Consider the following 18,632-nt stretch of genomic DNA (forward strand, 5'->3'; position numbering starts at 1 on the left):
ACAACTCTATTCCTTGGGCTTTATTATTTGGGCTGATAGCATACTGATTCACCAATAAGATTTAAATGTTGCAGGTTTAATTCCTTTTAGGTAGTTTTGGTGGGGAATGCTCGGACACGGGCCCTTCGCCCCAAGCAGCCCATGCCAACCAAGATGCCCCATGTACACCAGTCCATCCTGTCTACATTTGCCCTATATCACTTTAAACCGTTCCTATCCATTTACCTGTCCAAATGCCAAACTATAGCTTACAAGAATAAAATAAGGACACATTTTAATTTTTTACCCAAAGTTTCTACAAGTTGTTTTGGGTAATACTTGATGTGTTACCAAAGTAAATGTTAGATTGGGAAATGAATTCTGACCGAACTGTGGAAGTCTAACACAGATAAAACTTCAAAATAATAAAATTAAAATTAAGAATTACATTTCTTTACATGCAAGGTGATCAATACTGAAAGAACCGATGAATAAAATAATAGAAACAGGAGGCCTGGAATAATTTAAAACATTGCTACCACAAAGTAGGGACTTTAATGTTGTTTTGGACAAGTAAGTTTGAGGACACCTGTCATTAAATCATAGACCATAGAGGCCTTTCAGTCCTTTTGCGCACGTGCCAGCCAGCTCTTTGCAATAACTGTCCAGTTCATCAAAATAATTTGTTGCATGAGTGGGAGTCAAACATCTTTTGTATCAGTACGAATGAGGTATTGCTGCAGCCTTTTCTGGAATAATGACCTAGCTTAGCTTTCAATGAAGTAAGGTCATTATCTGTGCATTAATTCTGTTATGATTTAATTATTCATTTTTATTGCCATTATGTATGCGATTTTAATACATCGTCTTCTCTAGGTATTATCACTGCAGCATAGTGGTGCTAAGGACTCCAGTCAATCCCAGTTCGCCTCTTATTGGAAACCGATATTATCTATGGATGCCAGTTTCTGGCAGCGGTGGCTCCACATGCATCGCATTGGCATTCTGCTGGAACATGATATGTAAGTTTATAGTCACTGGATTTCTGTGATTCTTGATTTTGGATCTTTGGATTTTGAGAAGAAATCGTGCTGCTTCTGCACTAATGTTGCAGTTGCGTTAGAACTTAACCTTACGAGGAAGAAAATGCAGTCCATCAATGTTCTTGATTGATTACTCCTGTGCTTTGCCTCTCATAAACAATTTAGTGTCACTAATACTTGTTTTTAATGCATTTCCAGCCCAGTGCCAAAGCACATCCATACTCCTGGGAGTAATGGCCGTTACAGCACCATCCAGTGTCGCATTTCTCTTTCAGCACTAACTTCCCTTCTAAGGGATTGGAGTAGTTTTGTGCTGGTAGAAGGATATTCGTATGTTAAACTCCATTATAAGTAAGAATTCATTTTTACTTAATACTTTCTGCGTATCGAATTTGGGAGGTTAAAGTTCATGGTGCATGCCGCATGTTACAAATGTCTCCCAACAAAAACAACATTCTCCACATGTAAAAGTGATAAGGCACTTAAGATTGAAGGCTTAAGTTGAAATGTTTCTATAATTTAGTGCCATTGAAGTACTAGATAATCATGCCTTTTGCACTGTCAACTTGCTAAAGCCAAACTGTTTAAGATGCTTAAGAAGGAACTGCAGATGCTGGAAAATCGAAGGTACATAAAAAAGCTGGAGAAACTCAGCGGGTGCAGCAGCATCTATGGAGCGAAGGAAATAGGCAACGTTTCGGGCCTGTCTGAATCACCTTCTTTGGCCCGAAACGTTGCCTATTTCCTTCGCTCCATAGATGCTGCTGCACCCACTGAGTTTCTCCAGCTTTTTTGTTTAAGATGCTTATATCTTTTATGGAACCATTTGAGAAAAAAATATCGTGCTGAAGTGAGGAAATTCTGAACATAAGGTTTGAGTACTGGGATGGGGAGTCATTGTTATGTGTTGGAAATAAGTACTTCTGCTTCCAATTTTTGACACCATTTTAAAGTATTTCATGAATCAAAATATATGTTTTCATTGACAGTGGAGCAGATCAGCCTCCTTCTTCCTTTTACCTTGTACGGGTTTATTTCCAAAGCTCCATGCATGGTACTTCGTCTCGGGTTTCCTATTGGAATGCAAGCACAAGCTAGGACTAAGGTATGTCTTTTGGAACAGGGTATCGCTCGGTGGTTTAGAGCCCATAGTTCCAGGGTTTATGCTCCTCGACATTGAAGAATCGCTGATTATATTTCGAAATCAGGATGGTGTGTGACTCGAGGGGAACCTACAGGTAGTGATGTTCCCATGCACCTGCTGTCCCTGTCCTCGGTGTTAGAGGCTGTAGGGTTGGAATGTGTTGTAGGCGCAACCCTTGGCGGGTAATTGCAGTACATTATGTAGCTGGTGCACAAAGTGCAACCATTTCGAACTAATGGTATGAGGGAAATAATTGCTAATTGGGTGCCAAGCAGTCTCCAGCTTTTTAAAATTTTTGCATTAAAAAATATAATTTGGCCGGCATGGTCGTGTAGTGGTAAAGCTACTGCCTTACAGCGCCAGAGACCCGGGTTCGATCCTGACTACAGGTGCTTGTCTGTACGTAGTTTGTACGTTCTCCCCGTGACCTGCCTGGGTTTTCTCCGAGATCTTCAGTTTCCTCCCACACTCAGATGTACAGGTTTGTAGGATAATTGGCTTGGTGTAAATGTGAAATTGTCCCGAGTGAGTGTAGGGTAGTTTTAATGTGCGGTGTTCGCTGGTCGATGCGGACTCGGTGGGCCGAAGGGTCTGTTTCCGCGCTGTATCTCTAAACTAAACTTGCCTTATGTTTAGAAATGCTCAAAGTCTGGAGTAGATTACTTTTTCCAGTTTCTGTGATATTTTGGTTGTTTTCCCTTCTCACTAATTGACATAACACTTTTTAATTGCTAAACTGTATCCATTATGTCACTTTTCACAATGACATTCTGATTTGGTATTATGACTTAAAGGAAGAATGGTATTTATGCTAAACTTGATTAGGTTATAAATTATCTTGCGTTAGGATGCGAGTGTCACCTGGAAAACAAGCACTGAAATCTTCTAAAATGAGTTTAGGCTCTAAATTAAATCTAAAATTGAAGTAACATAATGGTAAAAAAAAAATGTCTCAGTGTAAAAGGTCAAACTACATTCTCATGTATTAGTTTAAATGTTTAAAGTTTAAAAAACACAATTTAGGATTAATCCATCAAATATCCATCCACCAAGTTCTAGGTGCAATAAACACTCAAACTTGTTTCACTGGATTGTCCAGTTAAAATTTCAAGTGGAAATTGACTGGAGTTGTGAGGCATGTTTTTAAGCCATGGATTGAACACCCCTGCTGGAGCTACAGTCTTAATGGATTGCAACAGGAGGAATTCCTTTATTCCCTGGAGATGATACACAGGTACACTGGAGATGCACAAGGCCACACTCTGGAGTAAACCAAAACAAATTGCTTGAAGAATTTAGTGGGTCCAACAGCATCTGTGAAGGCAGAGCCAAAACAAAGCAAGAATGTGTGACAAATTTAATGAACAGCTAATTGGAATTGGCAGTAGGGACAATGAGGTTGGCGTAAAGTTGGGTCCGGTGGTTGTCCTCATGGTGGCGTTTGAATTGAAGAATTAGTTATTAGAGTGATACAGTGTGGAAACAGGCCCTTCGGCCCAACCTGCCCACACCGGCCAATGTGTCCCAGCTACATTAGCCCCACCTGCCCGCATTTGGTCCATATCCCTTCCAACCTGCCCTATCCATGTGCCTGTCTAACGGTTTCTTAAATGTTGGGATAGTCCCTGCCTCAACTACCTCCTCTGGCAGCTTGTTCCATACACCCCTTGTGTGGAAAAAGTTACTCCTCAGATTACTATTAAATCTTTTCCCCATCACATTAAACCTATGTCCTCCGGTCCTCAATTCACATACTCTGGGCATATATTGAATGAATGGCAGAGTAGCTTTGGAGTTGAATAGCCTCTGTCTGCCCTGAATCTAAGTGCATAAATATGTACAGTAAATATGAACATGAAGGATTGAGTGTTTGTTTCATTTTATGAAAGTACTAATGCAATGAGAGATCAAATATGTGGTGACAATCCATAGGAATGAGGTGCTTTTTTTTAATTACCATTAGATGTCAAAAACTCAACCCAATTATTCACAATACAAAAATTATCCTTGAAATTAAATAATCTATCAGTACTAACCCCAATATTGAACAATCCTGCATTCAAACCATCTCTTATCGACAAAACATATAAACAATGGGATAGACTGGGGATTAGGAAAGTAAGAGATATGTATGAATTGGGCAAATTGTTATCATTTCAACAATTAAAATCAAAATTTAAACTGAATGATAATCAATATTTTAAATATATACAGATATGTGACTTTATGAAGAAATATATACATAGATTTCAAACTATATTTTTAGACCCTTTAGAAGAAGCAATGAATATTAAGACTGATTCACAAAAACTAATATAATATTTTTATAATAGTATATTAAATAGAGAATTACCTTCAACAGAGGCACTAAGAGAAGATTGGGAACATGAACTGATGATAAAGATCCTGATAGATAGATGGGAAAAGTATCTGATGAACACACATAATTGTTCCATTAATGCAAGACATAATTTAATTCAATTTAAATTATTACATAGACTATATTATTCAAAAACGAGGTTGAATAAATTCTACCCAAACATCTCTCCCAGATGCGATAAATTTTTTTTCCAAAATACCAATATAACACATTCATTTGTAGGATGTACAAAGCTGAATAAATTTTGGAGCGATATATTTGATATATTTACAAAGCTCTTCAAGTCAAGAATAAAATCTAATACGGAATGGATTATATTTGGAATAATAGTAGAAGATAGCAATTTAAACAAAGACCAAAAGGTATTCTTTAATTATGGGTTAATAATTGGAAAGAAATTGATACTTAAATTTTGGAAAAATGCAGCTATACCAACTATTAAAATGTGGATTAGGAATATGACGGACATAGCACAACACACCTTGAAGAAATGAGACCGCCTAATAGATAAATATGATCAATTCTTAAGGAGTTGGTCCCCTTTCATCGACTTTTTGGAATCATGTGATGCAGCAGTACCGTAAAGATTACTGATTTCAGGTCAGGTCGTGGATAGATTTACATCTCCGAACAAAGATTTGAAATTTTCTTTTTAAGGGTCTTTTTCTCCTATTTCTACTTTCTACTTTTACTTTTCTTATATACACACTTCACGTTTTACTATTTTCTACTATCTATTTTTTCTCATTTTATTCTCTCTATTTTCTGTTTTTTTTTTTACTTCCTTTTCAAAAACATAAAACTAGAGGTTGTACATAGAATGTATTACGTTATGACATCGTTGGCACCTAAAATTAGGTACCACTGTATTGTTTTGTACTATATTAACATAATAAAATTAAAAAAAAAAAAAAAATGTCAAAAACTCTTGAGTTTGTTTGTCAGTGAAGTATTTAATGACGAGGAGTCAACTATTTCACCATTTATAGTAAAACAAAATTCCAGTTTTGGCCAGTATGGCCTGAAATTCAGTCTGTCTTTAGCATGGTGAATATTGACTCCACAAATAGTTCTCTCTTGTGTTGAATATGTTCTATTTGTGTTGCCAGATTGTGGATGAGCTACAAAATCAAATACTCTCATTGCGATTTCCCCAGCGGGTGCAGAGCAAAGAAGCAACGCCAAAAGTCAAGCGAAAACTGCTCGGAAATGCCTCTCCTTCAAAATCTCCCCCACTTCCCGCCACCCAGCTAGCACTCTCTGATCGACCTTGCGTTGTAATATTGAAGAAGCCACTGGAAAAACTCCTCCTCAGGTATTGGCGAGTTGAAAATGAGTTGGAAACCCCTGCTTTGTCAGCTCACCCCTTCCAGCGTTTTCCTGAATCCGTAACTACATAAAGACGCTAATTAATAAAAAACAACGTGTAACGATAATCAGCATATCCACACATTGGTATGCCTATATTGGGACCAATATGAATATTATCATGTAGCAACATTAAAATTAAAAAGGGCCGTGAATTTTTTTTGATATATATATATATATATATATATATATATATTCATATTTCTATAATGTTTGAAAATAAAAAATATATAACAATGCCACAATTGTACGCACATGATAAGAAATAGAAGCAAGATTAGGCCATTTGGCTCTCACATGCCTGCATCATCCTTCAGTAATATCATGGATCTTTTAAAAAAAATCTCAGTTATTTCTTGGTGTTAACCTCAAATCTTTTGATTCACCTGGTGTTTGTAATTGTCCTGTGAACTGTCCAATTCGAGAAAAAAAAAATCTGATGTTTTCCATTCAAGGTATGAGAAGCTTCCAACAGACTATCGGACTCCCTTTATCTTGAACCTGGACAACTGTGGACATCCTGCCTCAATGTCAGGAGCGACGACAATGACAACCAATCGCACAGCTTCATCCACGTTGGCCTCCCTGTCTCGTTACTTCTATCATCAGCGCTGGGGTGTGGTCTCTGCAGCCAGCTTTGGGGCCATCACTACCCATTATTTCAGCAGCACAGATCCTATCTACTCTTACTGAGTAAGACTATTACTTGTTAAAACGAATCAACCCACTTTTGTAAGCGATTAATTTGATGATGAATGTTCTCGCAACGATTTGCAGTGTTCTTCTCCACATCCATTTGTCATGTGTTATATTCCACGTTTAAGATGTGGGTCTCGACCTGAGATTTTTGTCTAGTTCCAGCCTCAGTTAGTTATTTTCCAATGTGTTGCTGTTCATTGTTTCTTAAAATATGCATGTGTGAAAGCGTAAGACTGAATATGCACGGAATTCTGTAGTTACACAGCTATTTAAAAAAAATAGCGCAATGCACTAAACAAACCCTACTGAAGATAGACAAAAAAGTTGGAGTAACTCAGCAGGACAGGCAGCATCTCAGCAGCTAAACAAACTCTACTGTATGGGTTGAACTGAACATGTTGCAGTGATCTGTGTTTACAAGATACCATCTGCTTCAGATGTTTCCTACTACGTGGCAATGGCAACAAGCCATGCGCAAGGGGTTCTCTTCATGGGAACACGTTGTGGATTATTTCTTTTAATTGGGAGCACAATCTTTCATATTTCCTAAGAAAAAGTAGAAATTCACCATTCTGGTCTGAAAATTGAATTTTTCTTCGCAGTGGCAAGCGCTTTCCCTAACCATTTGCCTCCTTGCTGGAGTGGCATTTGCCTGGAGCTGAATATCATGGAACAACTTGTTCTACATAGATGACGCTATCCTGATTAGCCAGCTCCTCCCAAAAACACTTTGAATTTTGAATAATTTACTAACATTTAAAAATATTCAAAAAACATCTAAAGCGATGGAAAATAAATCATATTAAAATTCAATTATTAAAATAATGCTTAAATTGTTAGAACATTAAAACAAATATATTTAAGACTGATTAAAAAGGTTTCTTCCTCACAGCCGGTTCTATCTATCAAAATGCATGGAGTTGCTAAATTTGGTGTATGTGCAGAAAGGATGATTTCCCCTTATAATTAGTGGAGATTTTGACCTATACATTTATACAGAAGTCTTCAACTTCCTGACACTCAACAGATCTGTGTGGAATTGTTAACATCTCAGAAGGATTTGGGCCAGTGTTATGCCTGGAAGATCCATGAAAGATATTTTCTTTGGAAAATATTTATTTAGATTCATATATTTGTAATACTGTGTTAGTATTTGCAGAAGACCACAGGATAGGAAACGTTTCAAACTGTAGTTTAAATAGTTTCATTACTTACTTTGGAAGTTTGGAAGAAACAGTTGAAATCCTTTCTTGATTCATTGCATAAAAAATGAAAGTTAAGATACTGGAGGGGTAAAAAGGAATATATTCTGCAAGGAAAAAAAGGAAAGAATTCTGTCCGTATCACCACAGTAAATAAAGATCAGCAATAACAAAAATCTGTAATAAAAATAAAGTGTTGGACACATTCAGCGGATCAGGCAGTATGGTATGGTGAGAGAAACCTAGTTAATTTTTTAAACCACTGACCTCCCTTCATTGCTGTCTGGTAGAACCATTACCTTGCAGAACCCGATCTCCTCGAGTTAGCATTTTCTCTGTGTGAACACGTGGATTAATTGGCCACTGTTTATTGTTCTCAGTGTTCAAACGAGTAGTGAAATCTGGAGAAGTTGATGGGAATGTGGGTAGAACAAAATGGAATTAAAGTAGGGTTATTGTAAATGTGTGTTTCAGTTAATGTAGTAGACTTGGTGGACTGAAGGGCCTGTTTCCTTTATAATCTGTTAATCAGCTACAGTATAACCTTCGTCCTAACTCTCCTATTTTCCTCATTTCACAATGTAGGATTCGTTTGTCTGAAGGGTTCCATTTTGCAGCAACTGGAGATGGTATTGTCACCATGGTGATTGAATTGCCAATAAGGGTAAGGATAAAGTGCTCCATAGAATGGAAAAACTTGTCTGGACATGACTGTGAATTCTGATTGGAAATAATAATCCTTATTTTAAAAGGAACTGGTCTATGAGTGAGAAGGATACATAAGAATTAGCCAAAGAGATTTTACAAGTATTTTCAAGGAAAAAGGCACCTAGAGAGAGAAAAGAACCCTGTCACAAACCATGGTGGTCATCTACGCGTTGAACTGCAGGAGATGAACAAGGTCCTCAATTAATATTTCTCCTCTGTTTTTACCATGGAGAAAGTCGTGAAGACTAGGCAATTTAGAAAATTAATGCAGATGTCTGAGGACAATCTATCAGTCAAAGAGGAGCTGGCTGTTCTAAGATGTTTGCTGTTAGAACAATCTCCTGGGCCTGATCAGAGATATCCATGGACACTGGGAATCTAGAACAGAAATTGCAGGAGTCCTGACGGAGATATATGAATCACTGTTAGACTTGGGTAAGATGCAGGAAGACTGGTGGGTGGTTAATGTTGTGCCTGTATTTAGGAAGGGCTGCAAAGAAAAAACCTGGAGATACACACAAAAAGCTGGAGTAACTCAGCGGGACAAGCAGCATCTCTGGAGAGAAGGAATGGGTGACATTTCGGATCGAGACCCTTCTTCAGACCTAGGGTCTTTAGAGCAGTAAACCTAAAATCTGCTGTCGGAAAGTTAGTGGAGAAGATTCTGAGGCTAAGATATCCACACATTTGGAAAGCCAAGGATTGATAAATGTTAGTCAGCATGGTTTGTGCATGGAAGATTGTGTCTCATGAATTTGATTGAGTTTTTTGAAGAACTAACCTTGAAGGTAGGCAAGGGCAGGGCCATAGATGTGGTACATTTGAACTTCAGCAAGGCGCTTGAGGCACTTTCAGATGAGGCGATTTTTTTACATCATGGCGTAAATCTCTATCGGAATATGTAAACATTTCACCGCCTCGTGTTTTCGAGGAGGTGTGAAACGCAGACGAACAAATACACACACACACTCAAATACACAAATAAATACACACACACACACATCCAAGATCAGAGTTTTATACGTGTAGAGAAAGATAGATGATGGTAACTTGATGTGATGATTATTATAGTATAACAGAATATGATGGTTATTATAGTGAACCGCCACAGGAATTGGTTGAGATAGGTACAAGAACAGCATTTAAAATTCATTTGGACAGTTATATGTTTATGAGAAGTTTAAAGATGTATGAGGCAAATGTCGGCAAATGGGACTAGTTTAGATCATTCGTTGGCATGAATGAGTTGGGCTGAAGGTCTTGTTTCTGTGCTATATGACTCTGACTATAAGATTTGTTTACTGTGAGCTCTCTTTAATTAACTGGTTGCAGACTTTCAGATAAACACATTTATACTTCAAAAGCCAATTATTCAGTCCTGAAAGTCAATGCGAGGACTTTGTTTTGTAACTTAAGTGCACCCTTTACAGCAACATTTCATAAATGTTCTTGGAATGGTTTCTCTGGGCCTGTTTGGAGCTGTTTACTAATGCAGTTTGTGTTGATACAGGGCAATTCGAGATCCGAAGATGATAATGATGAGCTCCACACGTGCCTGGTCCAGTACATCACCTTTCCACCTTACTCCACTTCAACTAAAGACAGGTAAAATTTCAATTAGTAAATCTTTTGTTAGTGATTTTTATGCAGTTTGGAGGCAGGAATCCCTTTGAATTGAGCAAAGCAGATTAAAGAGCATTATCTTTATAGTCTTGATGCGCAAACAAAATTACTTTATTAAATATTTAGTAATTTTATCATGGGGTTTCGATCTCAATAGATACTCCATGAGAGATCTTGCCATTTTAATTTTAGATACGTGAGAATATATTATGGTAATTTAATGCACCAGATTTATTTGTGGGTGAGGTTGTTAGCATGACCAGCATTTATTATCCATCCCTAATTGCATTTGTGCAAACTTTGAACTACTTCAGTCTTTGTGGTAAATGTTCTGCACAGTGTTGTGGTGAAGAAATTCCAGATCTTGAATCCAAAATCAATTAAGTGATCTATGTTTTTAAGTCATGATAATTTGTGACATGGAAGGGAGTTTGGAGGTGGTGAGATTTCCATTTTGGCTGATGGTGTACAACCTCTTCAGTGTTGTTGGAACTGCTTTCAATCCAGCAAATATTAAGTACTTTGTTATGGGTGGTGCAAAGGCTTTGGGGTGTGAGAAAGTGAGCCACCTTCTGCAGTCTTTAGCATCTGACTTGCTTTTAATGCAACTGGTCCATCCACTACACATCCATAAAGGAAACCTTCTGCCTTGGCTGTGCTATTCATTACCCCTTTCACATTCTTCATAATCAGTTACCATCGTCAAACACTAGCCCCCTATTATCAATAGTAGTCAGTTGTATTCGTCACATACACTTATATATGCAGTGAAATGAATTTGCCAGCAACGATACAATTAAAAAAGACCACACAATACACAATAAGATTTAGCACAAACATCCACAACAGCATTCTTCACTGTGGTGGAAGGCACAAAGTTCAGTCAGTCTGATCAGTCAGTCACTCAGTAATATCAAAGATCTTTTAATTCCTTACTCTTAATTACATGTTTCTACCCATTGGATCCAGGGGTAAAGATTCACACATCACTTGTATTGTTATTATCATGTTCGGTGCAGAAAATAAACAGATCATCTATTTAAAAATCACTAAATGGGCAACTAGTCATTACAATTGTTCATCAGTCTGACCTGTTATTAACTGCAGAAGTTGATCATTTTTTCTATTTTTGTGATGTTATTATATATCAAATGTTATTTGCTTTACTTTCCACAATAGCTTGCTGAATTGTTTGCTGACAGGAGGTTCCAACGCAACTTCATATCTGCCTCCAATGTTCTCTTAGTTTTTCTACAGATGATGATAATGACACAGAGGTTGAGGCCATTGAACTTGACACAGAGTTAAATTTGGTGACTGAATGCTGGGTGGAGCCTCAGAGTGGCTATGTGGTCACTTCTGCTGATAGTCGAAAGTACTTGAATGGATTGTCTTATTTAGATGTTCCAAAAGCGGTAAGTCATTTGGAAAGTAATTTTATAACTTGGTCTGCTGATTGGCAACCCATCCATCTTCTGAAGAATAGTCTCGACCCAAAGCGTCTCTCTCCAGAGATGCTGCCTGTCCTGCTGAGTTACAACAGCATCTTGTGTCTATCTTTGGTGTTAACCAGCATTTAAGGCAGAGATAGATAGATTCTTGATTAGTAAGGGTTATAGGGACAAGGCAGGAGAATGGGGTTGAGAGGGAAAGATAGATCAGCCATGATGGAATGGCGTAGACTTGAAGGGTGAAATGGCCTAATTCTGCTCCCATCGCTTATGAACTTGTGAATCTGCAGTTCCTTCCTACACACATCATCCATCTTCTTCTTTGGCTGATTTTAACCATTTACAAAATGTCTGTAGTTACCCCAAACCTGTGACCTCTACCAACAGGAGGAACGAAGCAGCTTATGCAAGGGAGAACCACCATTGCATATTTCCCTTCAGGCTGTGCACTATCTTGACATGGAAATATATTGTAATTCCTTATTAAAAGCCTAAAACTACCCACTTGGGAGCACCTTCACCAAAAAGGCTCCAGTAGTTGAATAAGGCAACTTACCACCAACATTTGAAGGATATTCAGGAATGGGCAATAAATGTTGGAAAGCATTGGCCATTGCCAGTGACAGTCTGGTATATGAATAAAGAAAAAGATTTTTGGAATTAGTGAGTAGAAATCTGCCCAGAGAGAGAATATATACAAACCAAATGCTATTGATCATAGACTGTGATAAGAACATACGGAAATGATGCAGAAAGATACCACTTTCCTGCCCAATCATTATATTTCCCAATCATCTAGCTATGTTATTTAACAGAGAAATAAAAAGTTAAACTGGGGAAAGGGTAAAAGGGGAGAAGCAGAGTTATCATATGAAAATGATAATAACGTATTATGAGTGTAGAAAAAGTTACAAATGTGTATTGTGCATACCTGGTACTATGCCATGCGTGTTTTATATGCTGGTGTCTGACCCACAACTATGTCCTCCTTTAACTGATCATGCTCATGTGCTTGTTTAAATGCCACTTAAATGTCATGATCGTATCTACTTCCTCAATCCCAGTGGCAGTGTGTTCCAGGCACTTATCACTATCCCTTAAAATAAATATTCCTAGCGCAGCACTTTTAAACCTTCCCATCTCCCTCAATGCCCTCCAGTATTTGACATTTGCACCCTAGGTAAAATGTCTCTACTCTATCTATGCCTCTTATGATTTTATAAACTTCTATCTGGTGTCTCCTTAGCTTTTGACATTCTAGAGAAAACAATTCCAAGTTTGTCCAACCTCTCCCTATAGCTAATATTCATGAATCCAGACCATATCCTGGTGAACCTCTTCTGCATCGTCTCTGAAGCCTTCCCATCCTTCCTGGAATGCAGCAACAAGAAATGCACAAACATGGGTCGAACCAAAGTTTTACAAGTTTTGTATTTTGTATTTTATATTTTGCCTGGGATGAATAGTTGATAATATTTTATGATATTTTAATAAATGTGACTTTGCTTTGTAGATTTACCCACAAGACCACGCATGTGTATCTTCCTTGTTGACTTTTGAACATCTAAGTCAACTTTGTCAGAATAAAGAATCCATCCTGCCAATGTGGGGGTCAAGGAGCGCTGAAGGTAGGGATCAAAGGTCACAGAAACCAGGAACCTAGTAAACCTCAGATCCTGTGAGTGTAGCAAATTATTGAAGAATTAGCTTTCCCATATAATGACAGATTGTTCTGTGACTTATAACCCCTATCCACTCACACCAGGAAGCATTAATACCCTGGAGCACAGCCCCACTCCATCACCTTTGTATTAATTAATAAAATCGGTGAGGTAATTCCTGGCTGAAATCTCCCTGAATCTGTTTAATCAATGTATTCATCCATACGCAAATCGGAACTATTGAAATATGTGTATTTTAAGTATAATATTGTCATTATTTGCATCCTATAATGTTCTTTGATTTAAAACTTTTCATCCTAGTTTTCAACCTCCTGCATGGCCACATGTCTCCTGGTCTTTCTAAGATCCTCTTCCACCCTTTAAGACCTTTATGCTCCATTTATGTGGACTGCCATCTTATTCATTGTACCCTCTTGGCAATGACTGGCTAAGGCCCTAAGCTTTGGAATTCTCTTCGTAAAGTTCTCTGCCTCTCTATTTCTGTTTCTTCCTTCGATACTCCTTAACGCCGACCTCTTGCTGGTAATAATTGATAATTATTCCATTACTCTCGTGAAGCATTTTAGACCTTTCTTACTACATTACAGATAATATGAGTGCAATCTTATTACTGTATTGATATGAAATGCATTGTTTAGATTATTAACAATAGCTAACTAGAATGCCTTTGGAATCCCTTTTCCTCCAGAGATGCTGCCTGACCTGCTGAGTTACCCCAGCACTTTGTGTCCATGCCATTGGAATCTTTTGATTAACTCCATCTCTTCCATCCCTTTTGGGAAATTCTTTAGGCTTGTGAACTGAATGCCACTATTACCGAATGGAACAATTCTTCACTAGCTATAATCATCAAGTTCTCCAGTGTCAGTTATAGTATATAGCATGGGACAGAGTAAATTTATACCTACTTGGTCATTGGTGCATCTCAACTGCAGCCCAATAAGAGTTGACTGTACTATAAGGAATGAGGTAATCAGGCTGAACTTGAGTCCGTTAGACATTACACTATTATTGATTTCCATTTATATCGCGGAAATGTTAATCTTTGTCCTTGATCCATTAGGCAAAGATGTTTACAAAATTTACATTACCATTGAGCTATTGATTTTGAGTTGTCTCTGCAGTCTGATCAGTTGTAGATGGTATTAAGTCAAGTCTTTGTTAAAGATTACCATTGATTCCTGATGTCAATCTTTATAATCAAGATTTCTTGGAATTAGTGGATTGACCAACATGCTAAAATATACTGAAAGGCAAACTTAGATTTAGGATTTTCATTTGACCGCATTGAATCTTTATGTAACTATTTCTTAAGTAGTTGACGGAGAAAAAGAAATAATGTATGAGGAAAGCAGTGATATTAAAGAGTTGTGGTCAACCTTTCTAAACATGGTGCTGCGTTTTAACTATTTAATAATAGTATAATACGGAATTGTGTTTATCATCATGTCCAATTAATAGGTATCACACATTTTAATTGCCATATGCACCAATACCAGATCAATGAAAATCTCACTTGCTTTACAGGCACATTAAAAACAACACAACAAATAAATATGCAAAAAATGATTAGTTATTTTAGGCAAACCAAAATAGGTAGTGCAACTTTAGTAGTGCAAAGTCAAAAATATTCGGTGCTGAGTTAGGGTGGGTTCAAGAGCCTGATGGTTATTGGGACGAAGCTTTTCTTGAACCTAGACAGAACAATTCTCAGGCACCTCAACCACCCTCCCAACAGTTGCAGCAAGATGAGAGCATGGCCTGGGTGGTGTTGGTCTTTGATGATATTAGCTGACTTCATGAGGAAATAATTCCTGTAGATCCCTTCAATATCTGATGGACTGGACAATTTGCACCGCTTTCTGCAGCCTCCTTGATTCTTGAGCATTTGAATTACAAAACCAGTTGTAATGTCACAAGTCAGTATGCTTTCCACGGTACAATTTTTCTACGCTTGTTCTCCTTTCACACAAAATGGAAGGGAAAACTTGGTTATTTAAAATATCAGCTAGATTTTTTTTAGATTCAGTAACTTCTAACTTCCTAATTTTAATCGTGTCTATTCATTTTAAGCATTTGCTATAATAAATAGCTTCAAAGCTTATGCAGGCAAGTTATTTAATGTCTTACTCTTTCACAACATCTAAAATATTTTCTGTTCCAATTTCCTTTTAATATAACCCACCCTTATTGGCAGTTAAATGCCCTATAAATGTGCACCAGAGGGATAAGGTAGAGCTTTCATTAACATGATGCACTGTTTTCAAACTACTGTGGGATATGTGCAGACAGGAGCAATTGTTTGATTGGAAGAAATGTTGGTCAATGGAATAGTCTGAGGAATAATATACATGGGACTGAAGCCTCCTAATAGCCCTTGCTTTCCCTCTCTCTCCTTCACCTTCCCAGTTCTCCCATCTGTCTTACTGTCTCTGACTACATTCTATCTCTGTCATTCTATCTCTGGCTATCGTTTCGCTGAACATCTCAGCTCAGTCCGCCTTAACCTACCTACCTGATCTCCCAGTTGCTCAGCACATTAACTCCCCTTCCCATTCCCAATCTGACCTTTCTGTCCTGGGCTTCCTCCATTATCGGAGTGAGGCCCAGTGCAAATTGGAGGAACAGCACCTCACATTTTGCTTGGGTAGCTTACACCCCAGCAGTATGAACATTGACTTCTCTAACTTCAAACGGCCCTTGCTTTACGTCTCTTTCCATCCCCCCCTCCCTCCCAATTTTCCCACCAGTCTTGCTGTCTTCGACTGCATTTTATTTCTGTCCCGCCCACTCCCCTGACATCAGTCTGAAGAAGGATCTCAACGTAAAATGTCACCCATTCCTTCTCTCAAGCGATGCTGCATGTCCTGCTGAGTTACTCCAGCATTTTGGTGCCCAATGTTCATATTCTTGGGAAAGGTGTTGTTGTTTTACAAAACATTGTATATAGTTCCCCCTGGACATGTTCTATTTTTCTGAATGTTAATTGAATACTGAGTTCAAACCGGAGTCAGTGGATAGTAATAGTTATGAGTGGAAGTTATCTTTTTTTTTACCAATCCCAGGATTTAGTGTTTTCTGCAATGCCCCAACTCGTGTACAGCCTTGATCAATTAAGCCAAGATGGAAATCATGGCCTATATGGCATGCTGCTACAAATACGCAGTACCTTTGACTGGACTATCATTTATAGTTTCTGCGTGGCCTGTTTGATTTTTGCAGATCAGCAGAATCTAAAGTTTTCAATAAGTTAACAAATTGATTGTTGTGTAATTGCTTTATGTTCCTTGCAGCTATTATTATTGACTGCTTTATTGCAAACCTTTGACTGGAATGTTTTATAATTATTCCTATTATTCTGCTTGAGGGTTGGTGCATTAGTTTCCATAGATTTTTTATTTACCTAATTATAAGCTATTTGATACACTTGCTTTTAATTAAAAGTGGCATCTATAATTGTCGGAGAATATTACATATAGTATGTCTTTCAGTCAATAACCAACTACATTTGAACCCTCTCTCCATTCCACAGTCCACCTAGAACCACTACCTTTTTCTTTTTGTTTAAGCAGATGACAATGAAGGAGAGAACGATTTCATTCGAACTATTCCATTTCAGTTTGATCTGATGAAGCTGTTACCAAAATGCCAACAAATTGAGTTACTTTTTCCCACTTTGACTAAAGGTAAAGTACCAGTGTGTTTTTCTGAAAATGCGAAACTTCCACATGGGAAGTCTTAAGTAAAGATGCACCTGTATTGCCGTTATGTTATCCAGTTCCACTTGTTCAGTTCAGTTTTATTTGTCATATGTAGGTTAACACAGGCAAATAAAACATGAAAGAAATTGATACTTACATTTTGGAAAAATACAGCTATTCCAACTGTTAAAATGTGGATTAGGAATATGACGGACATAGCACGCCTTGAAGAAATGAGACTCCGACATAGATAAATATGACCAATTCTTAAGGAGTTGGTCCCCTTTTATCGACTTTTTGGAATCATGTGATGCAGCGGTACCGTAAAGATTACTGATTTCAGGTCAGGTCATGGATAGATTTACATCTCCGAATAAAGATTTGAAAATTTCTCTTTTAAGGGTCTTTTGCTCCTATTTCTACTTTCCACTTTTTCTTTTCTTATACACACACTTCACGTTTTTCTATTTTCTACTATCTATTTTTTCCTCTTTTTCTCTTTTCCAATTTTTTTTTCCCTTCTTATCTTTCTTATTTTCTTTTCAAAAACATAAAACTAGAGGTTGTACATAGGATGTATAATTACGTTATGGCATAGCTGGCACCTAAAATTAGGTCCCACTGTATTGTTTTGTATTGTACTAACTTCTAATAAAATAAAAAATAAATAAATAAAAATAAAAAACACAGGGTCAATGGTACAATGAAATGTTTTTGACAAGACAACGGATCATGATATTATGATATTACACCATTGCTACATCACTTGCTTGCTAATCTAAGATTACAGATAACATAGGGACAGGGGTCAGGAGATAAAATTAGTACTATCCAGACGTGTCTGAAGAATTAGTAGAAAATCCCTTTTTATTGAAATTCATTTAGATGGATTCTGTTAATTTAAAGTCCATGAATAGCACAGGGGAAATGTAACTTGTTGAGCTCACTCAGTCTCAGTCTGAAGAAGGGTCTAGACCCGAAACGTCACCCATTCCTTCTCTCCAGAAATGCTGCCTGTTCTGCTGAGTTACTCCAGCATTTTGTGTCTACCTTCGCACCAAAGGGTAGGATTGACTCTGGTTGCGGTGACTTTTGAGACAGCAGCATCAACAGCTGCGTAACTGGGCCTGCCCATAATGACTAAGTTGGCAAGTGGTTTTGACATGGGATGAAACTATTCTCAGTTTTGTGGTGTGAGAGCTTGTTCTGAGAAGCCCACGTGACCACTAACATTACACAAGGTCCTAGTGCCGCTCGGCTCCATGCTAATCAGTTTTAGGAGACTTATATTCACTGGGCTTTGTTTCTTTCTGGTAGACCCTTTCAAAGTGTGACACTATGTGTCTGTTTGATGCTCTTGTGATCTATTCTCTCAAATCTATTTGAAGGCTGGCTTCTTGTGTATAAGCTGATCATCTGTTGTCTCTTTTCTTTCAGGAGAGGATGATGAAAGTTCAAAGGAAACAAATTCTTTGCCCAATGAGATTCTATTGAATCTTTTCCATGGCTCTTTGCAAGAGACCCTCAGTGACCGGGAATTGCCATTGTCTGACTCTGATCATGCAACCTTTATGCAGCAAATTGTTCAGCGGGATCGAAATGGTCATTCCATTCCTTTCAATTTACCAGCTGCAAAAGGTAACATTATGTGG

The 18,632-nt window shown here is 37.7% G+C and overlaps 2 protein-coding genes across 3 annotated transcripts in view; one reads left to right on the top strand and one right to left on the bottom strand.

The window, feature by feature from the left end:
* med8 (mediator complex subunit 8) overlaps nt 1-160 on the bottom strand; it is a 39,636-nt gene extending 39,476 nt beyond the window's left edge. For both annotated transcript variants that reach the window (XM_055641512.1, XM_055641511.1), the window contains exon 1: nt 157-160. The gene's annotated coding sequence lies outside the window, so the exon portion shown is untranslated. The remainder of the gene's footprint in view (nt 1-156) is intronic.
* szt2 (SZT2 subunit of KICSTOR complex) overlaps nt 1-18,632 on the top strand; it is a 174,926-nt gene that overhangs the window by 23,752 nt on the left and 132,542 nt on the right. Inside the window, 13 exon segments of the mRNA XM_055641515.1 lie at nt 856-1,001; nt 1,221-1,373; nt 2,012-2,054; nt 2,056-2,127; nt 5,656-5,861; nt 6,370-6,529; nt 6,531-6,607; nt 8,401-8,479; nt 10,034-10,128; nt 11,393-11,561; nt 13,111-13,225; nt 16,852-16,965; nt 18,418-18,618. Coding sequence (XP_055497490.1) covers nt 856-1,001; nt 1,221-1,373; nt 2,012-2,054; nt 2,056-2,127; nt 5,656-5,861; nt 6,370-6,529; nt 6,531-6,607; nt 8,401-8,479; nt 10,034-10,128; nt 11,393-11,561; nt 13,111-13,225; nt 16,852-16,965; nt 18,418-18,618 — 1,630 coding nt within the window.

The sequence above is a fragment of the Leucoraja erinacea genome, chromosome 10 (genome assembly GCF_028641065.1).
Source record: "Leucoraja erinacea ecotype New England chromosome 10, Leri_hhj_1, whole genome shotgun sequence".
NCBI lineage: Eukaryota > Metazoa > Chordata > Chondrichthyes > Rajiformes > Rajidae > Leucoraja > Leucoraja erinaceus.